This window comes from Rhineura floridana, chromosome 22 (assembly GCF_030035675.1).
Source record: "Rhineura floridana isolate rRhiFlo1 chromosome 22, rRhiFlo1.hap2, whole genome shotgun sequence".
NCBI lineage: Eukaryota > Metazoa > Chordata > Lepidosauria > Squamata > Rhineuridae > Rhineura > Rhineura floridana.
Window position 1 is genome coordinate 1,357,839 of NC_084501.1, and position 23,266 is coordinate 1,381,104.

Genomic DNA, 23,266 nt, shown 5'->3' on the forward strand with positions numbered 1-23,266 from the left:
CTGCTGCTCGGTGACAAAAAAAACGTGTTTGCTCTCTCCCATGTGTTGTCCTGTGCGCCCTCGTGTTGAGAGCTTGCAATGCGCACTGATCTGAACACAAGGATTTCCCGGCTGTGTCTGATCAAGGCCAGGCCAGCAGATGCCCCAATGCGAAGCCCACAAGCCCAACCGGAGCGCACTAACCCCACCACCCTCCCCGCTGGGCTCGCCAGTAGCAGCTGTGTTCATGGGCCTGCAGCCTCTGGTCCTGGAGGTAGTACGTAGGCATTGCGACTCCTCCTCCTCCGAAGAAGAAAGAGCCCAGGAGCAGCTGCTGAATCACGCCATCAGGCCCAGCAAACCAGATGCCCCAATGAGATCCACAGAAGCAGGGCGTGGGGCCAGAGCACTTGCTCATTTGTGCTCCCCTGCAGCTGGGGGACTCAGAGGCCCCCCACGTCCGATACTGGAGGCAGGCCGCAGCCGTTGTGGCAAGACGCCATTGACAGCCTTGCCCTCCAGGCATTGGTCTAATCCCATAAAGCCATCCAGGTTGGCCACCATCGCTACAGCATCTCCCTCATGTTGTTGGGGGTTTTGCTGGTCTAGAGATCTCTCTGTCTGTCTGTGTCTTCTTCCATGGCAGGCCTACTTGAACACATAATGACCTGGGTTACGGAAGAATGTCTGCTGGAGGACCCAGTGTTTGGACTAGAATGGCCTTCCTTAACACAGTGCTCCCCAGACGCTTTGGTCTACAGTTCTGACCAGCCCCAGCCAGCCAGCCTGGGGCAGATGGGAGCATGGCTCTGCTGGCTGGGGCTGATGGGAATTGTAGCCCAAAGCTTTTGGGGAGCACCAGGATGGGGAAGGCTGAACTACAGCGATAGCTGGCCATTTCTGAACTTGTAATGATGAGCGGAGCAACTGCAGCCAAGAGCCGTAGCTGGCACTTGCACCTGGATATCCTTGAAGGAGGGACACGAGGTGGCAGTTGGGGGGGGATGAGGCAGCTGGGATGGGGAGGGCCTTTCCTCCACTGACCCCTGGCTCTCTTGCTTCCCTCTCCTTAGAACACAGATGACCTCTTGGTGGCGTCAGCCGAGTGCCCCAGCGATGACGAAGACCTGGAGGAATGCGAGCCGAGTACTGGTGGGTCTTTTTCCATCCTCTCAGCCCCGGGACACACCCACAGGCAGGAGGGGCAAGGGAGCGCAAGGGCCACCTCCAGGCACACACAAACATGGTGGGAATCAACCCCGGGGGACCTTGGGCGGCTGGCTTCCCAAAACCAACACACAACACACGGCAGCAAGACATCATCAGATCTCTGTCTATCTCTATCTCTCCTTCACTGTCTCTGCCTGTCACTCATGTTCTGCCTCATCCATACTCCCACCTGCGCACAGGGTGTTATTGCAATTGCGTAAGTGAGTTCAGCATCCTCAGAATATCAGTATTTGTTTAAGTTATGCATACCATGCTTTTCAAGCTGATTTGTGAAAGAGGCTTAAGAACATTGAAATACGGTATTAAAAGTCAAACCACTGAATATATACAGCAGACATTTTAAAAATCCAGAAAATACCAACCATAAAATGCCTCCTGGAATAAACTAAGTTTTCAGTCACCGTCTAAAGATGAGAAGTGTCAAGGACCCAGGGTCCAGTCCCCTAACCCCAGGGTGATTGACCTGGCCAGGCATACCCCATTCCTCCCTTTCCAGGGTTGCGTAAGACCAAACACCAACCCTGTAAGGTAGACTGCCACCACCCCTTAACTTGGTCTTCCACTCTGAGTCAAGGGGAACTCAAGAGTCCCAGTGGACTGGCAGAGATGCCCAAGAGCAAGAGCCAAACCGTTCGCTCACTGCTCTGGAGCCTCAGCCCAGCCCAGTTCAGTAGTCAGTAGCTTAGCGGTCAAGGTACTGGCCTCAGGGCCACAGCTCCCAAGCAACACACACCAGATAATAAGAGGTAGCTAAAATGTAAGTGCCTATGAAAAGAGCAACATACCGTTCCTTTAAGCCAAACACCCTTAAACAGAGTTAGGCACAGGCAACATCTGTACAAAAATGCAGTGAGAAAGTTCCACAGAGGCGTAAAATAACAAAGCCTCCCTAACCTAAGCGGAATACTCAGAGACACGAAAGTACAAGAGCCGGTCCCCCCTTAGCTTGTTATACCACCAGACATCACACAGGTAAGTCAAGATGGAATGGGCCACTACCGAAATGTTAGCCCCTCTTTTATGGGAATTTGCCTGGCAACAGTGAGAGGGCCATTCGCCAATCATGACACCTCTTGATGATGGAACAGTCCACCGCAAGGGCAGGCCGACTAATTCATGGCTACTCAGGCCTCCTGACCTCGGTAGCAGGCAGAACAGCTAAGATACAGCTGCCTCCCTTTTAGACCAACAAGCTGCAGATGGACTGTATGAGATGCCCAAATATTTCCCCAGCTTAAAGCATCCCAGAAACCTAGGCAAGATCTCCCCCACAATCCCTCCAGGCTAAGCCATTTTACTTTGGCCAACCTTAGCTGTTCTTGACAAGAAGGATCTTGGAAGACTTCCCCAGGGAGTTGTGGAGCCACCATCAAAATGGCACACACACTCTTGGCTCATGTCCCTGCCAATCAGAACGGGACTGCTCAGCCCTCAGTTGACTGCTGGGGGGGGGCTTTCCCCCCTTAGTATTCTTCTTTCATCAACAAGGCTTTTTTGGGGGGTGCAAACCTCAGGGGTTCCCCCAGGCGTGCTGATGCCTCCTCCTTGTTTTCTCAGGACCCCCCATCTTCACTGCCTTTACGTTGGCACTCAGCACCAACTCAGAGGGCATGGCCTACCCTTTACACATATTATCTTTACAGCAACCTTGGAAAGAAAGGCAGCATTCTTCTCAGGCTGCAGATGGAAGGGCCGAGGAAGAATGCTACAAGAAAGCAGGCTGTTATTCCCATATTACAGGTGGAAGGACTAGGGGTGAGGGAGCAGCTTGCCTAAGGCTACCTAGCGAATTCATGGCAGCGGCAAGATTTAAATCAAATCACTGAGCTATCCCTGCATGTGTATTCTTTTCATCTGGGCTATTCCTGGCCCTGCATCTCCTGTGCTCAAGGCACCTTATGACAATATTTAAGACATATTAAGCAGGGTGCAATGTAAAAACGCAGCCGTGGCCACTAAGGCCTGCCCAGGCTCTAGAAATGTGGGCTTTACACACAGTCACCAAGGGCCACTGACGCTGTCCCGGCACGTGTCCTTTTGGAATGTCACAACAAGGTTGTGCTGCAGGGAGCAGAGCACCTCTTTTGCATGCAGAAGTTCCCGGGTTCAATCCCTGCTGGCATCCCCAGGCAGCGTTGGGAAAACTCTGGAGGGCTGCCAGTCAGTATAGACAATACCAAGCAAGATGGACTAAAGAATGTGTTTGGTGTAAGGCAGCTTTACTTCGCATAATTGGTTTGGATCAGAGAATTTTGCTTTTTCCTGGTGCTCAGTTGAAAGCTTTCATGCGCCACCTTGCCTGTTCAAACACAAAGGAAGCAGTCCCACCCGCATGACAGTCACTGCCTGCAACCCACACAGCCCACCCTGCGCAGGCAGACAGACACATCCAGCCTCAATGTGTTTCATGGCTGGCTCCTGCTTGGAGGAAGGGAGGGATATAAATCAAATAATAAAATCAATTAAATAAATATATCCCAGGCCCACACATAGGGAGATACCAGCTGAGCAAAAGAGCGGTCACTGGGCAAGAGGGGGCCACTGAGTTGTTAGCAAAGCAGCTTCCGAATTGCTCCACGCTGCCCACGGCTAGCCCCAGCCGTGGCCAGCTGCAGCTTAGGTGCAGTTTGGTGGAGTAACCATGGAGTCACAGGCAGAGCCAGCCCTTGCCCCATTCAGCTGCCACAAAAATGGCCAACAACAGATTTGTATATATATGCATTTATTTTAAGCGTTCCAAAACCGTGTTCAGGCTTACAGTCTCCCATAATGGTTTTACGACTTAATTTCAAAAAACAATATAAGGACGATACAATAGGCTCCTACTGGAAGGAAGGGTGGGATATAAATCTAATAAATAATAATAATAATTTATAATAATAATAGGAATTAGCCCACCCTTCCCAACCTCCTGATGTTTTGAACTACAATTTCCACCAGCCTAGTTGATGGGAGATGGCGATGGGAACTGTAGTCTAACTGGAGGGCACCGGGTTGGGGAAGGCTGCCAGCATGCCTGCCCCACAGATCCTCGGGCTCCAGGTGCTCTAGGTGGCTGTGTGTGGCCTGGAGTGGCTGTGCATGTGTCTTACTCACCTTCCGCGTAGCACCTGCTTTCTCTCTCCAGCCTGTCCCAACCTTTGGGTCTTCAGCTGCGGCTGGACTACAGTTCCCATAATTATTCTTATTATTTCCATTTATTATTACCGACCATTGGCCATGCTGGCTGGGGCTGGTGGCAGTTGTAGTCCAGCAACATCTGGGGCCCAAAAGTTGGGGGAGGCTGGCTCTGCATCATCAAAACACCCGGGAGGGGGTGAATATTTTCTTGCTCTTAGAGCTCCATAGAACCAAACCGCAGCAGCACAGGAACTGCTGCCTCAGAGACATGCATGTGCTACAGTTCTGGTGAAGTAAAGAAAGGCGGTTCTGGGTGCCTAACCTGGCTTTCTGAGAATCTCCATTGCCCGTTTTTAAAAAGCAAGTTCCTAGCTGTTACAGCTGCAAAGGTATGCTTGAAAGAGCGGGGGCAGGGAAGCCGGGGAGGGTGTTTCCATGTCTTGCAAAGCTCCTTGTCCCTCCCCATGACTATTGAGAAAGCAGAACAAAATGTGCCAAAGTATAAGAAAAATAAGAGGGAGTGATGCAGATCAGCCCAAGTTGCATTATGCATTCTGGTTGCAGAATTTGTATCCTAATTTATTTCGGGCCAAGCATGCACTGCAGCAGCAGCCCTGCATCATTGGCTTCCCCACACATGCCCAGAGGCTAGGGGCAACCACATGGTGCTGAGAGACACCATGCAAGGAGTTACATGTGAAAGGCTCACCTGAGCCATCATTGCCCCTGTGCTTGCACGCCTGGTGGCCAGATCTTGGCACAGATCCATGTGACATCTAGTTCACATCCTCAGTTCTTTCGATTCTTCAGTGGCACCGTCAAGGTTAGTCTTGGGGGCCTAAGTTAGGAACCCTGAATCCAAGGGGTGGGGGCAAGGGGAGAGAGCAGCAGGCGATGGGAGCAGGCAGCTATAGCAATAAACAGGCCTGGCACTCGGCCCCCGATGTGGACATCACGGGGCTGACTCCAGTTGTCACCATCACCACCTCATTCCTTTGTCTACCTTTTCTTTTTAACCTTCAGAGGGATTTAGGGGCTGGGGACGCTGCACAGCCAAGCACTGGGGAGGCACCTTGTACGTCCCCTATCACCACTTCCCCAGAGCGCAGCCCCACAGCAGGGAAATGGGTGCCTCAACCCATGCTTAACTGTACAAGGCACGTCCAAATCAAAGGGGAAAGGGGCCCTCTTACTGGGTCTGGGGGGGAGCAGAGTAACCAGAGTGGTGGCAAGATGGGGGGGCAATAATGTGATGTGAGGGGGGCATAAGGCACCTTGCCCAGGCTGCTCTCAAACTTGGCAGCAACACTCCTGCAAAGATCCCATCTGAAGATCCCCATCTGAAAGGAATAAAGAAGCACCTCCCCCCTCAAAAAAAAAAATTCTCATGGGCCTTTGTGGTCCAGCCAAAATAACATTATCAGACAAAAAGTTTGAGAGATCTTTCTGCAGTGCCTCAGAAAACAACGTTTGCTTGTTTTTGCACAGAAATGCTGTTCCTGCGCACAGCCGAGTGGCGTTAAATGTGGGAGGGAAGATGATTTCTCAGTGCAGGTTCCCCTCTCAGTGCTGCTGCCCCCAAATGGGTGCCCCACCTTGGTGGCTGGGGAAGAACTTGCTTGGTGACCAGGGAGGACCTGGGTTGTTTCCAGATGTGGAACTGGGAGCCTCCACAAGGCCAGGTGCTGAATCTCCGGGGAAGAGTCACCTTGTGGCTGCCGGGCTATGAATCCGTAGCCCAGCCCACAGCTTTCACGTGCACGCTGTCCCCCGCCCAACACCCCACAGAAAGGGGGGCCTTCAGAAAGTGGTTATTGGAAGCTGACTTATTCAGAGTCACATCTCCTCCCCACCCCTGGCTGGCAGCAGCCCTCCAAGGTCTCAGAGAAGAGTCTTTCCTGCCCTTTTGCAGCTGCCGGCAGGGACTGGAGCTGGGAACTTCTGCATGCAAAGCTCTGCCATTGTGCTGCTGATTCCCTGACGTGGCCACCAGCCCTCTGGTCAGCAAGCCAAGGGAAATCCGGCCTGGGCTTTTGCTTCACACTCCTGTAGCCACAAGGTGACGTTCTCTTCCCCTCAAGATTGAACCAGCTCTGAAAGGGCTTCCTCTGGCCTTAGAATGCCACAGCTGCTGGGCAAAGCCCCTTTTCCTGCCGCAGTGATTGCAGTGAGAGCCAGCCTGACTAGCCTGTCCTCCTTTGGGCCTTGGGTGGCCTGTCACGCCTTCATACATGCTCCTCTCCCTAAGAAAGCCTCAGCACACAAGTGAATTGGTTGTGGCCCGTGCCCTCCAAGTCACTCCACAGCTGTCTTGATCCACGGGGACGTTTGTGTGTTGTTTGGGCGGATCTTGCAGCCTCGGCTGATTCAGATTCCTGCCCTCCACCCCACCTGCAATGAGTGAGGGTCCAGCAGTCAGCTCAGTTCCCCCGTCTTTAAATCTGTCCCTGTGACATGTTCTCTTTCATTTGAGTGGCTATGACACAGGCCTCACTGGCCCTTGCATATGCCGGCACAAAACACACACAGGCATGCAGTTAACACCCAGAAATAATAACTCGCAGCATTTCGACTGAGAGACCCAAGTTCAAATCCCCACTGAACCAGGGCTACAGTGAGGATGAAGTGGAGAAGGACAGAAATACAGCAGCAGCAACAACAGTGTTCAACAACAGCCAGTTTTCAATGCAAGGGCTCAGCTGGAACGTGCAGGGTCACAACAGTTCTTCTGATCGTGTGCAGAGCCCCTTCTCTCGGCCACACCCAGCAGCCCCAAGCACCCGGGAATGGAGGAAGGGCAAGCAGGATATCCAGATTGCCAGGGCAGAGAGTGTGGCTTCCGGGCTAATGTGTGCCCAGACAAAAAGAGAAGGCCTTGGACAGTCTTTCTCCTAATTCCCAAACAGTTGGGGTGGGGTTGAATTACTCCACGATAAGAGGGCAACACCTACTGCCATACTACCCTAAACACCAGGGCCGGTTCTAAAGGGCGGCTAGGTGGGGCACTGGCCCGAGGGCCCCTGGAGCTACAGAGGCCTCTGAGGGGCCCCTCTGCTCCCATTCCACGATCCGCTGCAGGAGTCTCGGATCGCAGGACAGGAGGAGCTTCCGAGCCGCCCGCCATCCCCCCACTTCACCTACCTTTCTCTCTGCTGTTTTTTCCAGTGTGTGCAGGGTTGCCATCAATTAAGATGGCGGCCGAGGTTTCCGTAAGAGGCTGAAGCCTCTGCTACCATCTTGGTTGATGGCAACAGTGCACGCACGGTGTGCGCAGCCGCAAGAAACAGCAGAGAGGTAGGTGAAGTGGGGGGATGGCGGGCGGCTCGGAAGCTCCTGTCCTGCGATCCGTACTCGTGTTGCAGATCACGGAAGGGGAGCGGAGGGGCCCAGGGCACGCTGGTGCCCAAGGGCCCCAGCGTGCCTGGAGCTGGCCCTGCTAAACACGCCTGATCTCATCTGATCTGGGAAGCTAAGCAGGGTCAGACCCGGATAGTACTTGGACGGGAGACAATGGGAATCCGGGGTGCCATAGGCTTAGAGGAAGGCAATGGTAAACCACCTCTGATTACCTCTTACCATGAAAACCCTAAGAAAGATTCATAGGGTCGCCATAAGTCGTAATCGACTTGAAGTCAAATAACAACAACAAAGGCAGGGGACACTCTTTCCATACTGAGAGGCAACAGGGTAGTCCGGAGCTCAGCCAATGCTGCTTGGCTGGCCCTGGCCCTGAGGGTTTTGGCTTTGCAGCCATGGTGCATTTTCCCTCCAAGGGAATGCCTTTCTCCATGGGTCCAGAGCATGTTAGTTGTGCCATCACACTGCCCTTTTCTGGTAAATATTGCAATGCTGTGGCCATGAATCCTTGGCTCGGTGGCAGGGCACTTGCTTTGCATGCAGAAGGTCCCAGGATCTGTCCCAGGCAGCATCCCAGGTGGGGATGGGGAAGAGTAGTCAGTGCAGACCAGGACTGTTGACCCACAGGGGGAAAAATCACTCAGGCTGGAGGCTCTCAAGGAGATCCATACCAGACAAAGCTCCAGCTGAGGGCCTTGCAGGCGGTGGGTGTTTTGTGGCAGTGGGGGTGTAAGGCGAGGCAGCCTCTGCCTCCCGCCCCCCCTGTCACATGGACATTCTTCCTTTCACAATTCCAAGACAGAAGGTCCACCTCCCGCCAAGGGGTCTGCTCTGTGATCTGGTTCCGTCAGCCACACAAACAATGGCCACTCTAGTTGTGATGATTCTTGAATCTGGGAAGAGGACTGAGTGGGAAACGGGTGTCCAGAGTGGGATCCCTCTTCCCCTGCCCCATCTCTTCCTGATCTATGGGTGCTTCTTAACAACCCGCTCAGCTCTCACTCTGTGCTTGGAAGTGGGACTCTTGTCTCCCACTCCGGCCAAGTTCCCTCCGGCGGCGCATGAACAGTGAGGGCGAGAGGAAGCACGCCTGGGCAGGAGGAGACCTGCTGGGCCTGCCCCAGCTTTCTCCATGACATGGGGCCAGCCAGCTGGGCTACGAGGCCTTCCAGATCTGGCTCAGGGGCTCCTCACCCCAGCCGCAGAGGGTACGGAGCTGGGGGGCTCAAGGCAGCTCCCCTGTTCCTTTTGCTCAGCGTCGGCAGCCAAGGTGCTTCGTCTCTCTGACATCCAGAGATAATGGTGGCGCCCAGCCGTGCCCCAGAGATCTCTCCCATGCCTTTTCCCCAGCACCACAGCGAAGGAGGCCCTGTTGCCCAGGTGCATGACACAGCCCTGCCTGCTGCCTACAGCGGTATCCATTCCAGCTGTGATCTCGTCAGACCTTAGCAGGGGGGGGGGGAGAAATGCCTTGAATCAGAAGCTGCTATTACCAGCAGCTAAGCAGGGCACAGATGAGAGAGGAGACAGCCTGTGGAAGGGAGGGGGGGACTCGGCTGTGGCAGGGAGAGGGAGCGCTTGAGAGGCACTGGGGCTTTGTGCTGAGGCCTTGGTGCATGGGGGGTTGCCAGCCGACCTCATGGATGAGAGGCAGGGGGGTGAGCACGAGACCAACGCTGAGAGCCATGCATGAGAGCCATGGCTGGCGAAACAGACCTGAAGCGGGGGTGTGTGTGTTCAGTTTGGACTTGCGTTTCGCAAGCCATGCAAAGCACACAATGAATGCGCCAGACCCCATCCCAAGGCACAGCTCACCCGTGTGGTTTGATGCCTCTTTGCTTTCTGCAGGTCTTGCTTCCCACATTCCCAGTTTAATGCCGCAATGCCAGCCCATCCTGCTGCGGTCTGGATCTGCCCCTTAAGCATCCAGAAATGCCTCAGGGCGCCCCAGCTCTGCTCCTGGGAGCATCTCTTTCTTTGATTCCCCCTGCCAAATAAAGCCATTGGCCAATGGGAGAGCATCTGCTTTACATGCACACACCCTCCCCTGGGCCTGCCCCCAAAGGCATTTCCAGGTAGAGCTGGGAGAGGCTCCTGCCTGAAATCCCAGAGAGTTTGCCTCTGTCTAAGGTGCCTTCCTAGGATTGTCCCTATTTGTTCAGCTCCATGAGGACTGGATTCAGGCTTTACTTTTAGGAGAAGGACAATTGCTCGTTGGTAGAGGACATGTTTGCATGCAGAGAGTCGCCGTGTCACTCCCTGGCTTCTCTTGCAGCTGGGAAAGAGTCTGCTCTACCCAAGCCCCTGGAGACTGGCTGCCATTCAGGTACGGTCAGCCTTCTGCAGCCTGGTGGTGCCATCCAGATGTTTTGATTACAGCCCCCATCAGCCCCACCATGGCCAGGGGCGATGGTGGCTGCAGCCTCAAGCAGTTGGGGGACAGCAGGCTGCAAAAGGCCGGTGTAGGCAAGAGGGAAGAGGCAAATGAGCCAGGGGACTGTTTCTGTCCAAGGCAGGTTCCTATAACCATATTTCTGTCATGGGGCTTTTCTAACCTGGTGTTGGGAAAGTGCCTCTAAGCATGCACAGAGTGTTCTCCTTTCCGATCCATTCAGTAGTCCCGCTAAGGACTGAAAGGACAGAAGCATCCCTGGTCAGGACTGAGGCCCGACATCTTCTCATTGGCTCAAAGTAGCAGTGCAAGAAACACAACTATGGAAGTGAAGTGAAATGCGCGAAGGCAAGTCACCTGCATGTTTTTAAACGTGTGACTGGCCAACAGCACCTTGCCGCAGCCCTGATGAAAATGGCCCCCCAAAAGTGCTCTCTGCTGTGGGAGGGAAGCCTCTGCAGACCCCAATGGAAGACGCAAAAAGCAGTCCTGGGGTTCAGCTTCCTTCAGGACCGTGGCAAGGGGGAGAGGGTTACTCTCACACTCTTTGCCCACCATCCCACAGCTGCTTCCCATGGCTAGTTGAGATATGCACTGTGTGAATAACTGTATATACACACCCACCATGTTAACTGCATCCACACAACAAATGCCACATCCAGTTTCACCCTCAGCCGCTGCCCTCCAAGGGGCCAAACCTTTGCCCTAGCAGGCATCCGCCTGCTTTTCCTTGACCTGAGGGAGGCCAGGATTCCTCTCGGCTTGCTGGATCAGGCACTCCAGCCCCTTAGAATAACTTGGGGGTGCCTCCCCTTTCCAGCCCCATCCCGCAGCCCACCCCAAAGGGAGCAGATGCTCAGAGAAGCCCTCGCAAGCCGTACACCTGCAAGAAGTGAGTGCATCTGCACAGCCCTGCGTGGTTACAAGACACTCGTCTGGTAGCAACCCTCCCCCTTCCACAAAGCCACAGAAAGGCCTTTATTTATTTACAGAGTTTTATCCCACTCTTCAGACAAAAAAGGCTCTATCAGTCTCAGTCTCCGTTGTAAGACAGTCCTTGCCCTCAGGCTCACAAGACACAACACGAAAGTACAGGGGCTTGGGAGGGAGGAGGAGAAGAGCTTAGCCGGGCACTAGTTCTTCCTTCCCGGGCTCTCCCCATGGCCAGCTGGTCAAGGAGGGAAGGGGCCGATGCCTGGAGCTGAGTGGGTGGAGAGGCCTGGCGCTGCCCTCTCCCGCTCTCCTAGAGCCCGTTGGAAGGCTGCAGATCGAAGGCTCTTGAAGGAACCGGTCCTTCTGCAGAGCTGGTGGGCAGCCCCTGCAGCCCCTTTCCACTTTCCCTTTGCCAAGCCCAGCACAACGTTCTTTCGTTTACTTACGGCGCCTCCCCCAGGAGGAGGGGGCCTGTCGTGCCAGACATCCTGCCTAGGAGCAATGTGGGGCACAGACTGGACTGGGGCAGCGTGTGGAGAATCCCTGACCGGCTCTGGGACTGGGAACGGCAGCCACTTGTGTGGCCTTTTTGCAGCCCTCCCCTCCTCCTCTCTCAGCTGCAAGAGGCCCCACTGCCTGTGCAGCCTGGCAGCGTGCATGTCATCCTTGCCTCAGCGTGGCTCTTTTGTGCCACCCTCTGCAGCAGCCTTGCCCTGGGCCTGCCTGGAAAACTTTGGGCTGGGTCTGCATGCCAGAGAGGTCGATAAATGAAACCTCTGAGAGAGTGCAGAGAGAGGGTCTCCCCAAGCATTCAGACTTGGTTATTCAGTGGAAATAGGCCTAGGCAGGGCTTCTCCGTGCGCCGGGAGTGCACACTTTCCATGCAGATTTCGTGTTCGGTAACCAGTTAACGGACCTCAAGCTGAGAGGAAACTGGCTGATACCAAAACCGGCAGCTTCTCAGGCAGCTCGTTCTCAGCTGTGCCTGGAGATGTGGGGACTGAGCCTGGAGCCGTTGGCATGCCGTTGGCACTCTGCAGTGTCCCCTGGCATCCTGCGTACAGGGCTGTTTTCAGCAGGGGCAAAGGAAGCTGCTTCATGCAGTCAGACCACCAGCCCATCTGCACTGGCTGGCAGTGGCTGCCCAGGGTTCCAGGCAGGGGCCACTCCCACCTCTTCCTAGAGATGCCAGGGACTGATCTGGGCAAAGTGGCTGCCCGCCCTCCCTCCCTCCCGCTCAGCCATCCTCCTTCCCTGAAAAACAGAGCAGGTTTCCAGCCTTTTTTGCATAGGGCAGAGGCCGCCCCTTGAGGCCACTGCACAACAGGCCCTTGAGCCCGCAGGTAGGGCCCCTGGACCACCTCATTAGGAGGCAGCTTTGATTGGGACAACCTGCGGACTTTATTGGCAAGGCCCAGGATTTGTGTTCTTCAAAGAGAGGGTGGTTACATTTACACAGGCCAAGCTTCTCTGAGGAACAAAGGGAAATGGTGCCAATTTTGCACAATTTAGCTCCCTTTCAAGGTTTTCAAATAATTTAGACATTCTGTGGACTGGATTGCAAGTGAGAGGGATGGAATGAAAGGAGAGGAGGAAATTGGCGATTGGTGGCCTTCAGGTACAGCGAAGAAACCCAAGGAGGGAGCAGGGAAGCTGCTCTTTGGGTCCACCACACACAGCTCCCGTGCTTACAGGCATCTCTTTGAGGCATACCTTTGTAGTCATGAGTGCCAGGCACTTGTGTTTCTTCCCTCCTATTAAAAATGAAATGAAAGGTTTCTTCTTGACCACTTGGTTTACTGAGCAGTCATAAAGACTCCATTACTGCCCTTGTACAGTTTGTCATCTTAAAAGCTCTGCTCAGGGCTGGTGCCAGGAATCGGCATTACAGGGCACCTGCCAAGGCCCAAACCCCAGAAGGGGGGCCAGCACTGACCCCAAAGCCCCCTGCCCCACTCCTCACCCTTGCTGCCACCACCTGTTTTCTGCCATCTCTGAGCATGTGAGTGCTAACAAGTGAAAGAAAGGCCAGTGTCCTCCCCTTGACTTGCTTTCTTCTGGATGGTGGTGCGGATTGGGCCCAAGAACAGGCAGTGATAACACTAGAAGGAAGTTGCGCCACTCTGGGAGGGGGGCCCAGGGGTGGAGGACTGCAAGTTGGCAGAAGGATCCTGGGGGTGGCATGCTGCGCCATTGTTCACAAGCACCAGGAGCTGCTAGGGGAGGTGGGGATTCTTCACGTGGACTGATGTTTTGTTAGCTGGACAGATGCCACTTCCTCACTAGCCATCTCTAAGTCACGCCATGATCCCACCCTGCAGACCCAGCAGTTGCACGCTGCCACGGCAGGCACACATTCCTAGAGGGGGGCCCTCTAGGAAGGGAGTCATCTTTGCCCCAGCCACACACACAGGCTGGAGCTGACACTGTCGCTCTGGGCTTGTATGAACACTCCAATTCCTTCTCTATAGGAAGTGCATCCATTTATTTATTTATTACATTTATATACCGCCCCATAGCCGAAGCTCTCTCAGCAGTTTACAGCAATTAAAAACATTAAAAACAAATATACAAATTTTAAAACACAAAAACAAGTTAAAAACACAATTTTAAAATTTTTTAAAACACGTGCTAAAATGCCTGGGAGAAGAGGAAAGTCTTGACCTGGCGCTGAAAAGATAACAGTGCTGGCACCAGGTGCCAGGGTTAGGTGGCGCAGGGAGGGCCAGCGGGGGAGGGGTGTTTCACCTAGAGCTCTTTGGACCCATCATTTTGCCATTGGTTGTACCTGCCTTTTAAGCACGTGAGTGAGCACACCAAGCTAAACCTGCCACACTTGCAGCTAGGGTCTAACCCACAGGGCAATCCTATCACTCCTTGTGGGCCCTCTGGCTGACTCACTCACCCACCCCCATTGAGTACCCAGGTGACACCAGCCCTCTTGCGTACTGGCTCTAGAGTTCACATGGCCAGCCCAGAAGCCACAAGTGGCCCTTGCCTTTCTATATGCCACCATCTGTCACCAAATTGGCTGCAGCCATGGCCAAAAAAATTAAAAATTGCTTTCCTTCCCCACCACCCAGACATCTTTTGTTGTGGCTGTTCTCTTTGTTTCTCTGACAGTGCTGAGCTGAGTGCTGATCTAGCTGCACTTGCCCACTGCCAGTTTTGTCCCAATTTCTCCTCACTTCTGACCATAGATGCACTAGACAGAGGGTCTAACTCGGCACAAACTGACTCACCCAACTGTGAAAGGAGGTTTCCCTGCATGAAGGGGAAGGAGCCGGAGTCGCCTCCAGAAGCCAACTTCTCTTACCGCAGAAAGCTGGTCTAAAAAACACGCTTCTTCTTGCTTAAGTGGCTCTGGCTCTGCAGGCTCTTCCATCTTCCCATTTGGGAACTCATTTGCCCAGATGGCGTGGAGCCCTGAGCAGAGTGCAGCAGGGGTGCAAGGGGCCTCCGCAGCTGGAAGGCAGCAAAGTGCTTCTGAGGATAATCCACACTCCCGAGCTTATCAGTTCTGTGGTTGGTTGGTTGTTTTCCAGACACAAAATATTCTGAACATGAACACACCCAAGAACCAACATACCACCCATTATAAATGGGTCATACATCTTAAATAGTTCAGTCAGTAGATTAATGAGCTAAAGCTTAATTCACCATAACTGAGCCTGTTCCTTGATTAACAGGTGCATTCCCCTCCCAACTGATAATTGTGTTGAGGTTGTCCATTTAGCAAACAGCTCACCTCCATGGATCATACATTAATTTCCTCCAAGTCACATTGAGCTGTTGCATGATTTAGGGAAAGGTCACAACGAACAAGGCATGTGTCGCTCACTGCCCACGGTAGGGGGCAGGATTAGGGTTCAGGTTTTTATGGCTCCTGGGCAGCAGACATCTGGGGGATGTCGTCCTGGTTGGCCCCACCACCAAAGGCAGCGTAGCAGGCACCAGCTCAGCCCAGCATCAAGATGGAGGAAGATGGTGCCAGTGGCTGCTCCTGGCTCCTCACACCCGTCTCCTGGCCTCCTGCTCTCCCTCTGGGCTTTGCCCGGCCCCACCCCATCAAGGAGCTGGTCCTCCTGGTGCAGGACAGAGCTGGCTGGCTTGCTGGGGTGGCACAGTGGCTGCCCCTCCTCCCCACCCCAAGTGTATGGTGGCCCTTGGGCACCAACAGCCGCTGAGCCTCCTGACAGCAAAGGGGCCAATCTGAACCAGCAGAGGCAGATGTCTCGGTGCTTTAGTTTTTGAACCCATTTTGTCCATGCCATGCATCACTACAAAGTAGAAATCGTGGTGTTTTCCTTTGAACAACAAGCACCAGCCTTTGTTCATTGAACTGTAAATTATCTCCTGCTTCCTTCAGCACCCTCAACAGCTATATTGAGATTTTGGTAATGTGCAAAAGGTTTTATATTTATTTGGTTAAAAGGCAGGTGATTACTTAGTCAGAAAAAGATCAGATAAACAAGATCGCATCACCTGTTCTGTGCCTGCATTTCTCTGGCTTCCTTTACTTGGGCAAGGTCATCACCTGCCCTCCAGGCCTTGACCCTACTGCAAGTGCCACAAGTTATGCCTCTGAATTTGTGCAGAGTGCCTTTGCTCAACCACCAGGAGTAATGGGGGGGGGCAGCAGAGAGGGCCAGCTCATCAAGCACAAGGGTGGCTTTTGCCAGAGCCAACTGGAATGCACCCACCGTGCTGCATTTTGTTTCTCCCTGGGGGGGTCAAGGGAGCATCTCTGCTTCGCCCCTTCCCTGGTCCAGTCCCTCCCTAGGGAATCACTGCCCTGCAGCCTCCAATCTCTCCTCTTTGGTGGAGCGTTGCTTATGCCTCCTTCCTTCCCTTCTGGGTGATCAAAAGCAGCAACTCTCCCTTTGTAAAGGGGGGGGGGGAGAATGATTGTAGAGGCTCGCCAGAATGCTCAGGGAGGGAGAGAAGCACACCAGAGGAGCCAGCAAGGCAAGATAGAATCCTCTCATTTAAAGAAAAATCAAATGTGAATAGGGTTTTAATTAATGGAGGAAGAGGAGATGTGGGTGGGCGGCGGCAGGGGCAGGGAAGGTCCATCACCCCCCAAGGGCCTCCTGGGGGGTTACCAAGGAAGGGAAGGCTATTCCACACCAACAAGCCCTGCTCCTCCGGGGGGGGTCTTCTCCCCCACCATCACAGCTAGACCATCCTCTTGCATCCACACCAGCCAGGGCTAAGCCCCGCAGCCCTGCCCTCCTGTCAATGTGTGACCAGTTAGGCTTTCGGTCTGGCTGGGAGATTCTGAGCCACGTGTGGACTTAGCAGCCCTCCCCATCTGCGTGCTGCCCTTTCAGTTGCCAGGTCCCAATCCTGCCACAGTGGACGTGGCGCCATGCCAAGTCATGGGTGGCCAGCCCCCTGGCAAGAGCTTCTGACCCTCTGACCCCCTCTGCAGGGAGGGGGAGGGGTGGCCCTGCCCACCTTGGCTCAGTCCCCACCCATCATGGGCTTCAGCCCTGCCCATGACCAGCACGTGGCCCCTATCACATCCCCCCCAAGGGGATGCAGCCCTCAACCACCCCGATCCAGATCTAGCCACCCGTCTGCCGCCCCCCCCCAGCCCCTGCCTGTCCACCCCAGCCGGCCAGCAGGGAACTGCCCTCCTGCGCTCTCTTCAGCCTCCCCGTCCCTCCCCTCCACGTCTCATGGCTCCACCACCAATGCTTCTGCAGGTCCTGCTTTGTCAAGCTCCTGCTTAGTCAGCCATATCCTTACATCATTGTAGCATTTTCAACCTTCTCTTCAGCTGAAAAGGCTCCCAGAGCACCTTGTAAATCAGTAATAATGAAGAAGACAGTCTCTGCCCTCAGCTTTACAATCTCAAAGACACGACAGAAAAGGAAGAAGAGACAGGGACAGAGGAGGAAAACAAACGCAGGCACCAGCCTTTCCTCCTCGGGTAGCCTGACAGAACGGCCTCTTCCAGCAGCTGGTTTCAGCAGAGCCAGTGCAATCACTCTGCTTTCCTTCTCGAAAACCATCCCAGGATTTACCCTCCTCTCACCACTTGCCCTAACAAACGGCCCTTCCTGACCTTAAGCCCTGTGGGTTTCTTTATAGACGCCTCCCCTTCTTTTTGCAGCTCTTGTCTCCTCGCCACAGCGCACCCTATACCTGAGCTTCCCCACATGCCTTTTTTCAGCCATCACCTATATGTGGCTTCAGTCCCAAACAATGTTCCCTGCCCTCACAGAAGCTGGACTGCAGCCTATGGAATTCCCAGCGCAACTGAGCGCTCCCTGCCCCCCCAATCAGCTCATAAACCAGGGTCAGATGTGTGAAGTGATGCAACAGCACAGAGCTTCAGGGCTGCCAGTGATGCCCTGGCTAGCTGCATGTGGAGGAGAAGTGCATGCAAGGATCATGGCCCAGCAAAGAGCCAGCAAGGGCTGGAAGCTCCAGCTCCTGCATAAGCTCTCAGCCTGTGGCCTGCTTCCTTAGAGCTCCCAGTGCCAGTGCAAGGCCTTCCTGAACTGGGAGGGGATGGGCAGGCAAGTCCATAAGTCCTTTTGTCCATGTTATCCCTGCCCAAATATTTGGTTCTTAGGTAATTGTTTGGGAACCTGAGGAGGGTTCCCTCTGCTCCTCTATAAACACTTGTTGATTTGTTACTAAAATTTATATCCCATCTTTCTTTAAAATATCCGGTGCAGCTTGCAAGCAGAATGGCATGCATGATAATGAAGCCACAGCAGCAGCCACAGCAAAATGATGTCAGTAACGTCAGTGAGAACAGTTTGGAAATGAATGTCTTGAAGGCAACAAGAGCATACAAATGTATTATGGATAAGGCTCCACAAACACGCACCAAAGCAGATCTGTCCTCCTCACTGCCTTTCTAAGCATGAGCAGCAGAATCCTCCTTGAGAGGGTGGTTGGAGTCTCGGGGCCTCAACTGAAAAGGCTCCATCTCTGGGTTGCTTATAACATTTCAAAAGGCAATAAAACAAGATCATTTGGGGGAATGCTGCAGCTCAGTGGCAGAGCACCGGCTGTGCATGCAAAAGACCCCACACCCGGTAGCCAAAGGTGGCTAGGAATTTGACTGCATAGAATTCCATGGGTCCTGCAGAGAAGGGGGCACGTCTGCCTGTCTCCTTGGTCTCCCTGCTGGCTAGGGAAGAAGGGACAGCCAGCCCTCCCCTCTCTCCCTCTCCCACCAGCTTGTTTGGTAAAAAGGTCCTCCTTTCTGACCTTTTTTACCTGCTAAGAGGCAAACAGCCTGCATTTCCGCAAAACAGCTTCCTGTCTTCCAAGGCCACTCGTGACTTTTGTAGGCTGATTTAAAAGCCCCCCTCCAGTCCTGCGTGTCCTCCCTATAGTGGTTATTTAATTATTATTTTTAATGTACACTTTAATTACTGACACACAATCTCAAGTCTAATTTGTCCCTAACATGCCACTATTCCATGTCAACTCCAACATCTAGGAATTGGAGAGATTTCTTTAGGCCAGTAACCAAAGAAAGGTGACATGAGCTCAGAAATTGATGTAGGTACATAGCCTGGCATCTCTTAATCATCATTTTTTAAATTTATCACTTCATCAAACTCAAAAGTGCCAAAATGGGGCCACTCAGAAACAAGAAGGAGGTATCGGCATTCTTAAAGGAACCACAAGATTTAAAGAAGTACAAAAAAACACTTTTTTAGAAAACAAAGGGGGAATAAAGCCATGGGGGCAACCTGGTGTGGACTGAGCAAACTTAGTCACCACAGAACACTGACACTCAGTTGGGAAAAAAAATGTGGGAATGGAATGGCTGGCTGGCACTCCTGCTAAGAGACTAGCTTACACTGCAACATTTTGTTGCAGCAAGCCCTATTTCTTTATGAATAAATGTCTATGCCCATTCTTCAAATAAAATAAAAGATTTCACAGGGAAGCTTACAAAACATTAGCAATTGCCAGTACGAGTACAAAATGCACAATTCACAATGAGCCTTTAAAAGCAACATAAAACTAATTTTATTTCAAAATAATTTTATTTCAACTTAATTATATTTTATTTAGAAGTGCTACTAAAAAGAGCCTGGAAGAAAGCCAGTTTCGGCACCAGGCTAGCCTCTCTTGGGAGAGCATTCCGGAGTGGGGTACCCTGCCAAGAAAGCCCTGATCTTGCTGGGCACAACACAACACACTACAGTCAATCCAGAGCAGAACCTCTGTAAGACTGCAATGGCCAGTCCTTGCCATTCATGTCCTCTCTTGAAAGTCTAGTAATATTCTTATCATCCTTAGTCTAGAATCACATTAAGAAATGGAACCCAGGATGAGGATGTGCAGATGATGGAGGCTAGCTCTGTTCTCCATGGCTCACACTGAAGCAGGAAAAAGCCGTGGGATGGCAGCCTGGGCATCTGGGGGTCAAAATTGCCCTTTCAGCAGATCCCTCACCCCCATGATGACCCCAAGTGCCCCACTCTGCTTCCTTCCATGTACCTGCCATTCATTTGGTCATTCCAGTGAGGAACGGGAAAGTGCTTTCAGAAAGGTCTCCACTGACAGGGGCTCTTCCCACATGTGTGTGTGTGAGAGAGAGGGAGAGAGAGCAGTGCATCTCTCTGTGCAGTCACCATCCCTCCACCCACAGGAGTGTCTGCCACAAATGGGCTCTTTCTTTCTACGCGCTGCCCATTGTACCGGTACAAGAATGTTGCTTGTTTGTAATTCTGCATTCCAGGATTGCAGAGATATTGCACTGAAAAATCATGACAGCGCGCACCAAAAAATCTTCTTTTGTCCTAAAACCCAAAACTGCAACTGTGCTCCTTTAGTGCCATCATATTGACCTCTTGTCTGTTTTATACGTTGGTCTTCCTCCAACAACCATGTGAAGGAACTCCTTAAGAGACTCATTTTCCAGATGGGAAATTAAGGCTAGATGTGCCCAAACCAACGTCACAGGCCAGTCGCAGCCTTGGAGTGCTCTGCCTCACACTCCCTCTCCCAGGAACGTTTAAGTTCCTGCACTCTGGACTTCCCATCTATTCTCACAAGCATTTCAGCCTTCCGTGGCTGCCAAAAGTGGCCCTTCCTGCCAGCCGCAGCTTCCACAGGCACAGCCCAAGGCTAAAACAACCCAGAGGCCTGAAGAGGCCAGAGATGCTGGCTGCTCAAGCCCTTCTCAACGTCTGCACCAAACCCCAAAAGATGGATGGAGGGTCTGTCAAGTTTGGTCCTCATTTTCCCTTTTGTAAATTCAGTTCCTCATATTTCTGCAGCAATTTCCATTTTTTTAAAAAAAAACTAATGAAAATTCCTCAGCATTTTAATGTGAATTTATCTTAAGCAAATTTTTGTATGCAGTTTTGACTAACGTACACATTTTTGCAAGCTAGTTATCCTAATATAAGGCATTTAGGTATGTTATTTTTCACTAATATATTCCTTTTTATGCACATTGTCCCCTAATATATGCACTTTTGCTAACGTCGGTTGGAGAACTGTATCACGAAGTTTGGATAAGTGTGAATTTCAAAGGATGGCCGTCTTTCGGTTCTCATAGTGTTTTGGAAAGTGCAAACTTGATAAATTCGGCTTTACATATGAACTGAACCTGATTTGTCACCCGCCACTACCTGCACACCAAGGGAAATCTGTACTTTGGAGGCCCCCAAGTGTCACGTGCAAAAGCAGGCGCCCTGGAGAAAAGGCAAGCTGAAGAGCAAAGCGCCCCCCAGTTGTTATCCAACAAATGAGTCAAAAACATTATAGGGAACAGTCAGAGGACAGCTGCTGGGCGTGCAGAAGGCCCCAGGTTCAGTCCCCAGGCAGAAAAGACTCCCTGCCTAAACTCCAGAGAGCCGCTGCCAGTCAGTGTGTAGAGTAGACAGTGCTGAGGAAGGTGGACCCATGAGCAGATTCAGGGCCCCTCCGCATGCTAGTCCTCCTGCAACATGTCATTGACATAATAATAGTGCATTAGCAGTGGGCTTAGAGAGGCAGTGTGGCATAGTGGTTAGAGTGTCGGACTACGACCTGGGAGACCAGGGTTCGAATCCCCACACAGCCATGAAGCTCCCTGGGTGACCTTGGGCCAGGCACTGCCTCTCAGCCTCAGAGGGAGGCAATGGTAAACCCCCTCTGAATTACCACGAAAACCCTCTTCAGAGGGTCGCCATAAGTCGGAATCAACTTGAGGGCAGAACATTTACATTTAGTAGTGGGCTTATACTGGACTATGCACACATCATTCCACTTTATTAGTTGTCCTGTGATGCTTCCCCAATGTTGTCGTATTACTGTCATCCATAAATAAGCCAGAACAATTGTGATATAAACAAATCACAGGATTTTGGCAGAGTTACGGGGCATGCGCTGTTTGGAGACCCCGCCAGGCATCCTTTTTATTGAGAATCCATCATAATGTATGCTCATGATGTTATACATGATCATGTTTTCAGTTGCATTTTATTTATTTATAAATATATACCACTATTTCATTTAAAAAACATCACAGCAGTTTGCAACGAATAAAAACGGTGCAGTAAAAACTATTTTAAAAAAACAGTGAACACAAAGGTCAGCTACTGCAAACAGGCATCTTAATTGCCTGCATACGCCTGGCGGAACAAAAAGGTTTTCAGCAGGCATTTAAAGGTTAAAACAGAAGGCACCTGCTGAATCTGCTGTGCGCTTGCAGACGTTTGGGGGCAGCCATACTGCTCCATTTGCAACAGGTGCATGTTCTATACCTTCCTGCTAAAACCCTGTAACTTTTCATACCACAAATGTCCTGGGGTTTGTTTGGTTTTTGTCCTGCTTTTATTGCCCTATGGCGCAAGAGTACCCCCCCCCCAGATGGTAATAATTTGGTAACGTTGGGGAAGCATTGCAAAACTCATCAAGCAGAATGGTGGTGTGTGGACCATCCAGTATAACTCCATCACTAACACACTATTACTGAGTCAGTGACATGTTGCAGAGTACACCCACTGAAAGCACACGTACCGTCTGGCAGGGCCCTGGGAACAAAGGAGGATGCCCACCCTTAAACCTTTGCAGGCACAAACAGTAATGCAAGTGGGATCGCATCTGTGCGCCCCATAACCCTATAAGGCAGCTGCCTGTGTTCCCACACACAGATGGAACGGGAAGACACCCCCCATGGTCTTGTCTGTCTAAACTACTCATTCCTTCCCTCTTCCTACCTTCCTCTCTCTCTCTTTCACACAAACACACTCAAACAGCTTGACATGGCATGGGGTTCCCACAAATCCATTCGTGTGGGTGTTTTGCTGGGTTTTTTACTTTCATCTTCTTCAGCACCCTCCATGCCTTTTGCACATGACTTGTGCAGGGAGAGTGTGCCCCGACCCTGCACACACACCCCATATGCACCAGGGTCCTGGATGTTCAGGTTGGAGCTTGGGTCCTCTCTTTGTACAAAGCCATCACGCCTCCCTCCCCTGCTCAGACACTTTCACATGGTCAGAGGTGTCTCTGTTTCAAGCATTCCAAACTGGCAGTGCCCTCCCTCAAATCAGGGCTGGGTGTGGGAGATCTGGGGTAGTTCTGAGAAGGAAGTGGGGTAAAAACAGCAGGGGCGGGGGTGGCCGAGAGCCAGGACTCCTGGGTTCTGTTCCCCTGAGGCTTTGAAGGAAGTCCGTCCAGATACCTGTCATATTGTCTGCCCTCTTACCAATTCCAGTGGCAGGAAATTTCACTCTGCTTGATACAAAAAGCCATTTCAGTTTACGACTAAATATTATATACCATCTCTCCACCCCAAAAAACACCTCAAATTTGCAAAGGACAAAGCAGCGAGGGTTGCTGCAGGCTCTCTTGTGAATTCAGGATTGGCATTGGTCTTCTCAAGAGTAATGGGGGGCAGGGGGGACACACAGAAAGCAAGGGGTGAAGGGGGGCTCATTGGGGGAGGGTGCGGGGAGAAGGGGAGATTTAAAATGATGCCGTTGTGGAAAGAAAAGAACAGAAATGAATCTAGAGAGAAAGAGCTATTGAAAAAAAAGCAAGATTCAGAGAAAGATGTTTAAAGAAAAGAAAAAAGTTGTTTTTTCTCAAAAAACATTCTTACCTAGTTTTCTTTTTTGTAATTTTTTTTCTTCATGCTAATATCACACGGCCTATTTGTTGATGTAAGTTGACTGAATTCCGTGGTTTGCTCTCTTATTTTTAAAAACAAACAGAAAGGGAAAAGAGGAAAAAAGAAAAGAAAATATGAGTATTTTAGTAGGAGAGGATGGGAAGAGA

At 51.9% G+C, this 23,266-nt stretch overlaps 1 protein-coding gene across 4 annotated transcripts in view; it reads left to right on the top strand.

Annotated features, from left to right (window-relative positions):
- The window catches only part of LOC133374605 (neurexin-2-beta-like), an 85,183-nt gene that overhangs the window by 57,207 nt on the left and 4,710 nt on the right, over positions 1-23,266 (top strand). For all 4 annotated transcript variants that reach the window (XM_061605677.1, XM_061605679.1, XM_061605676.1 and 1 more), the window contains one exon: positions 1,053-1,131. In XM_061605677.1, coding sequence (XP_061461661.1) covers positions 1,053-1,131 — 79 coding nt within the window. The remainder of the gene's footprint in view (positions 1-1,052; positions 1,132-23,266) is intronic.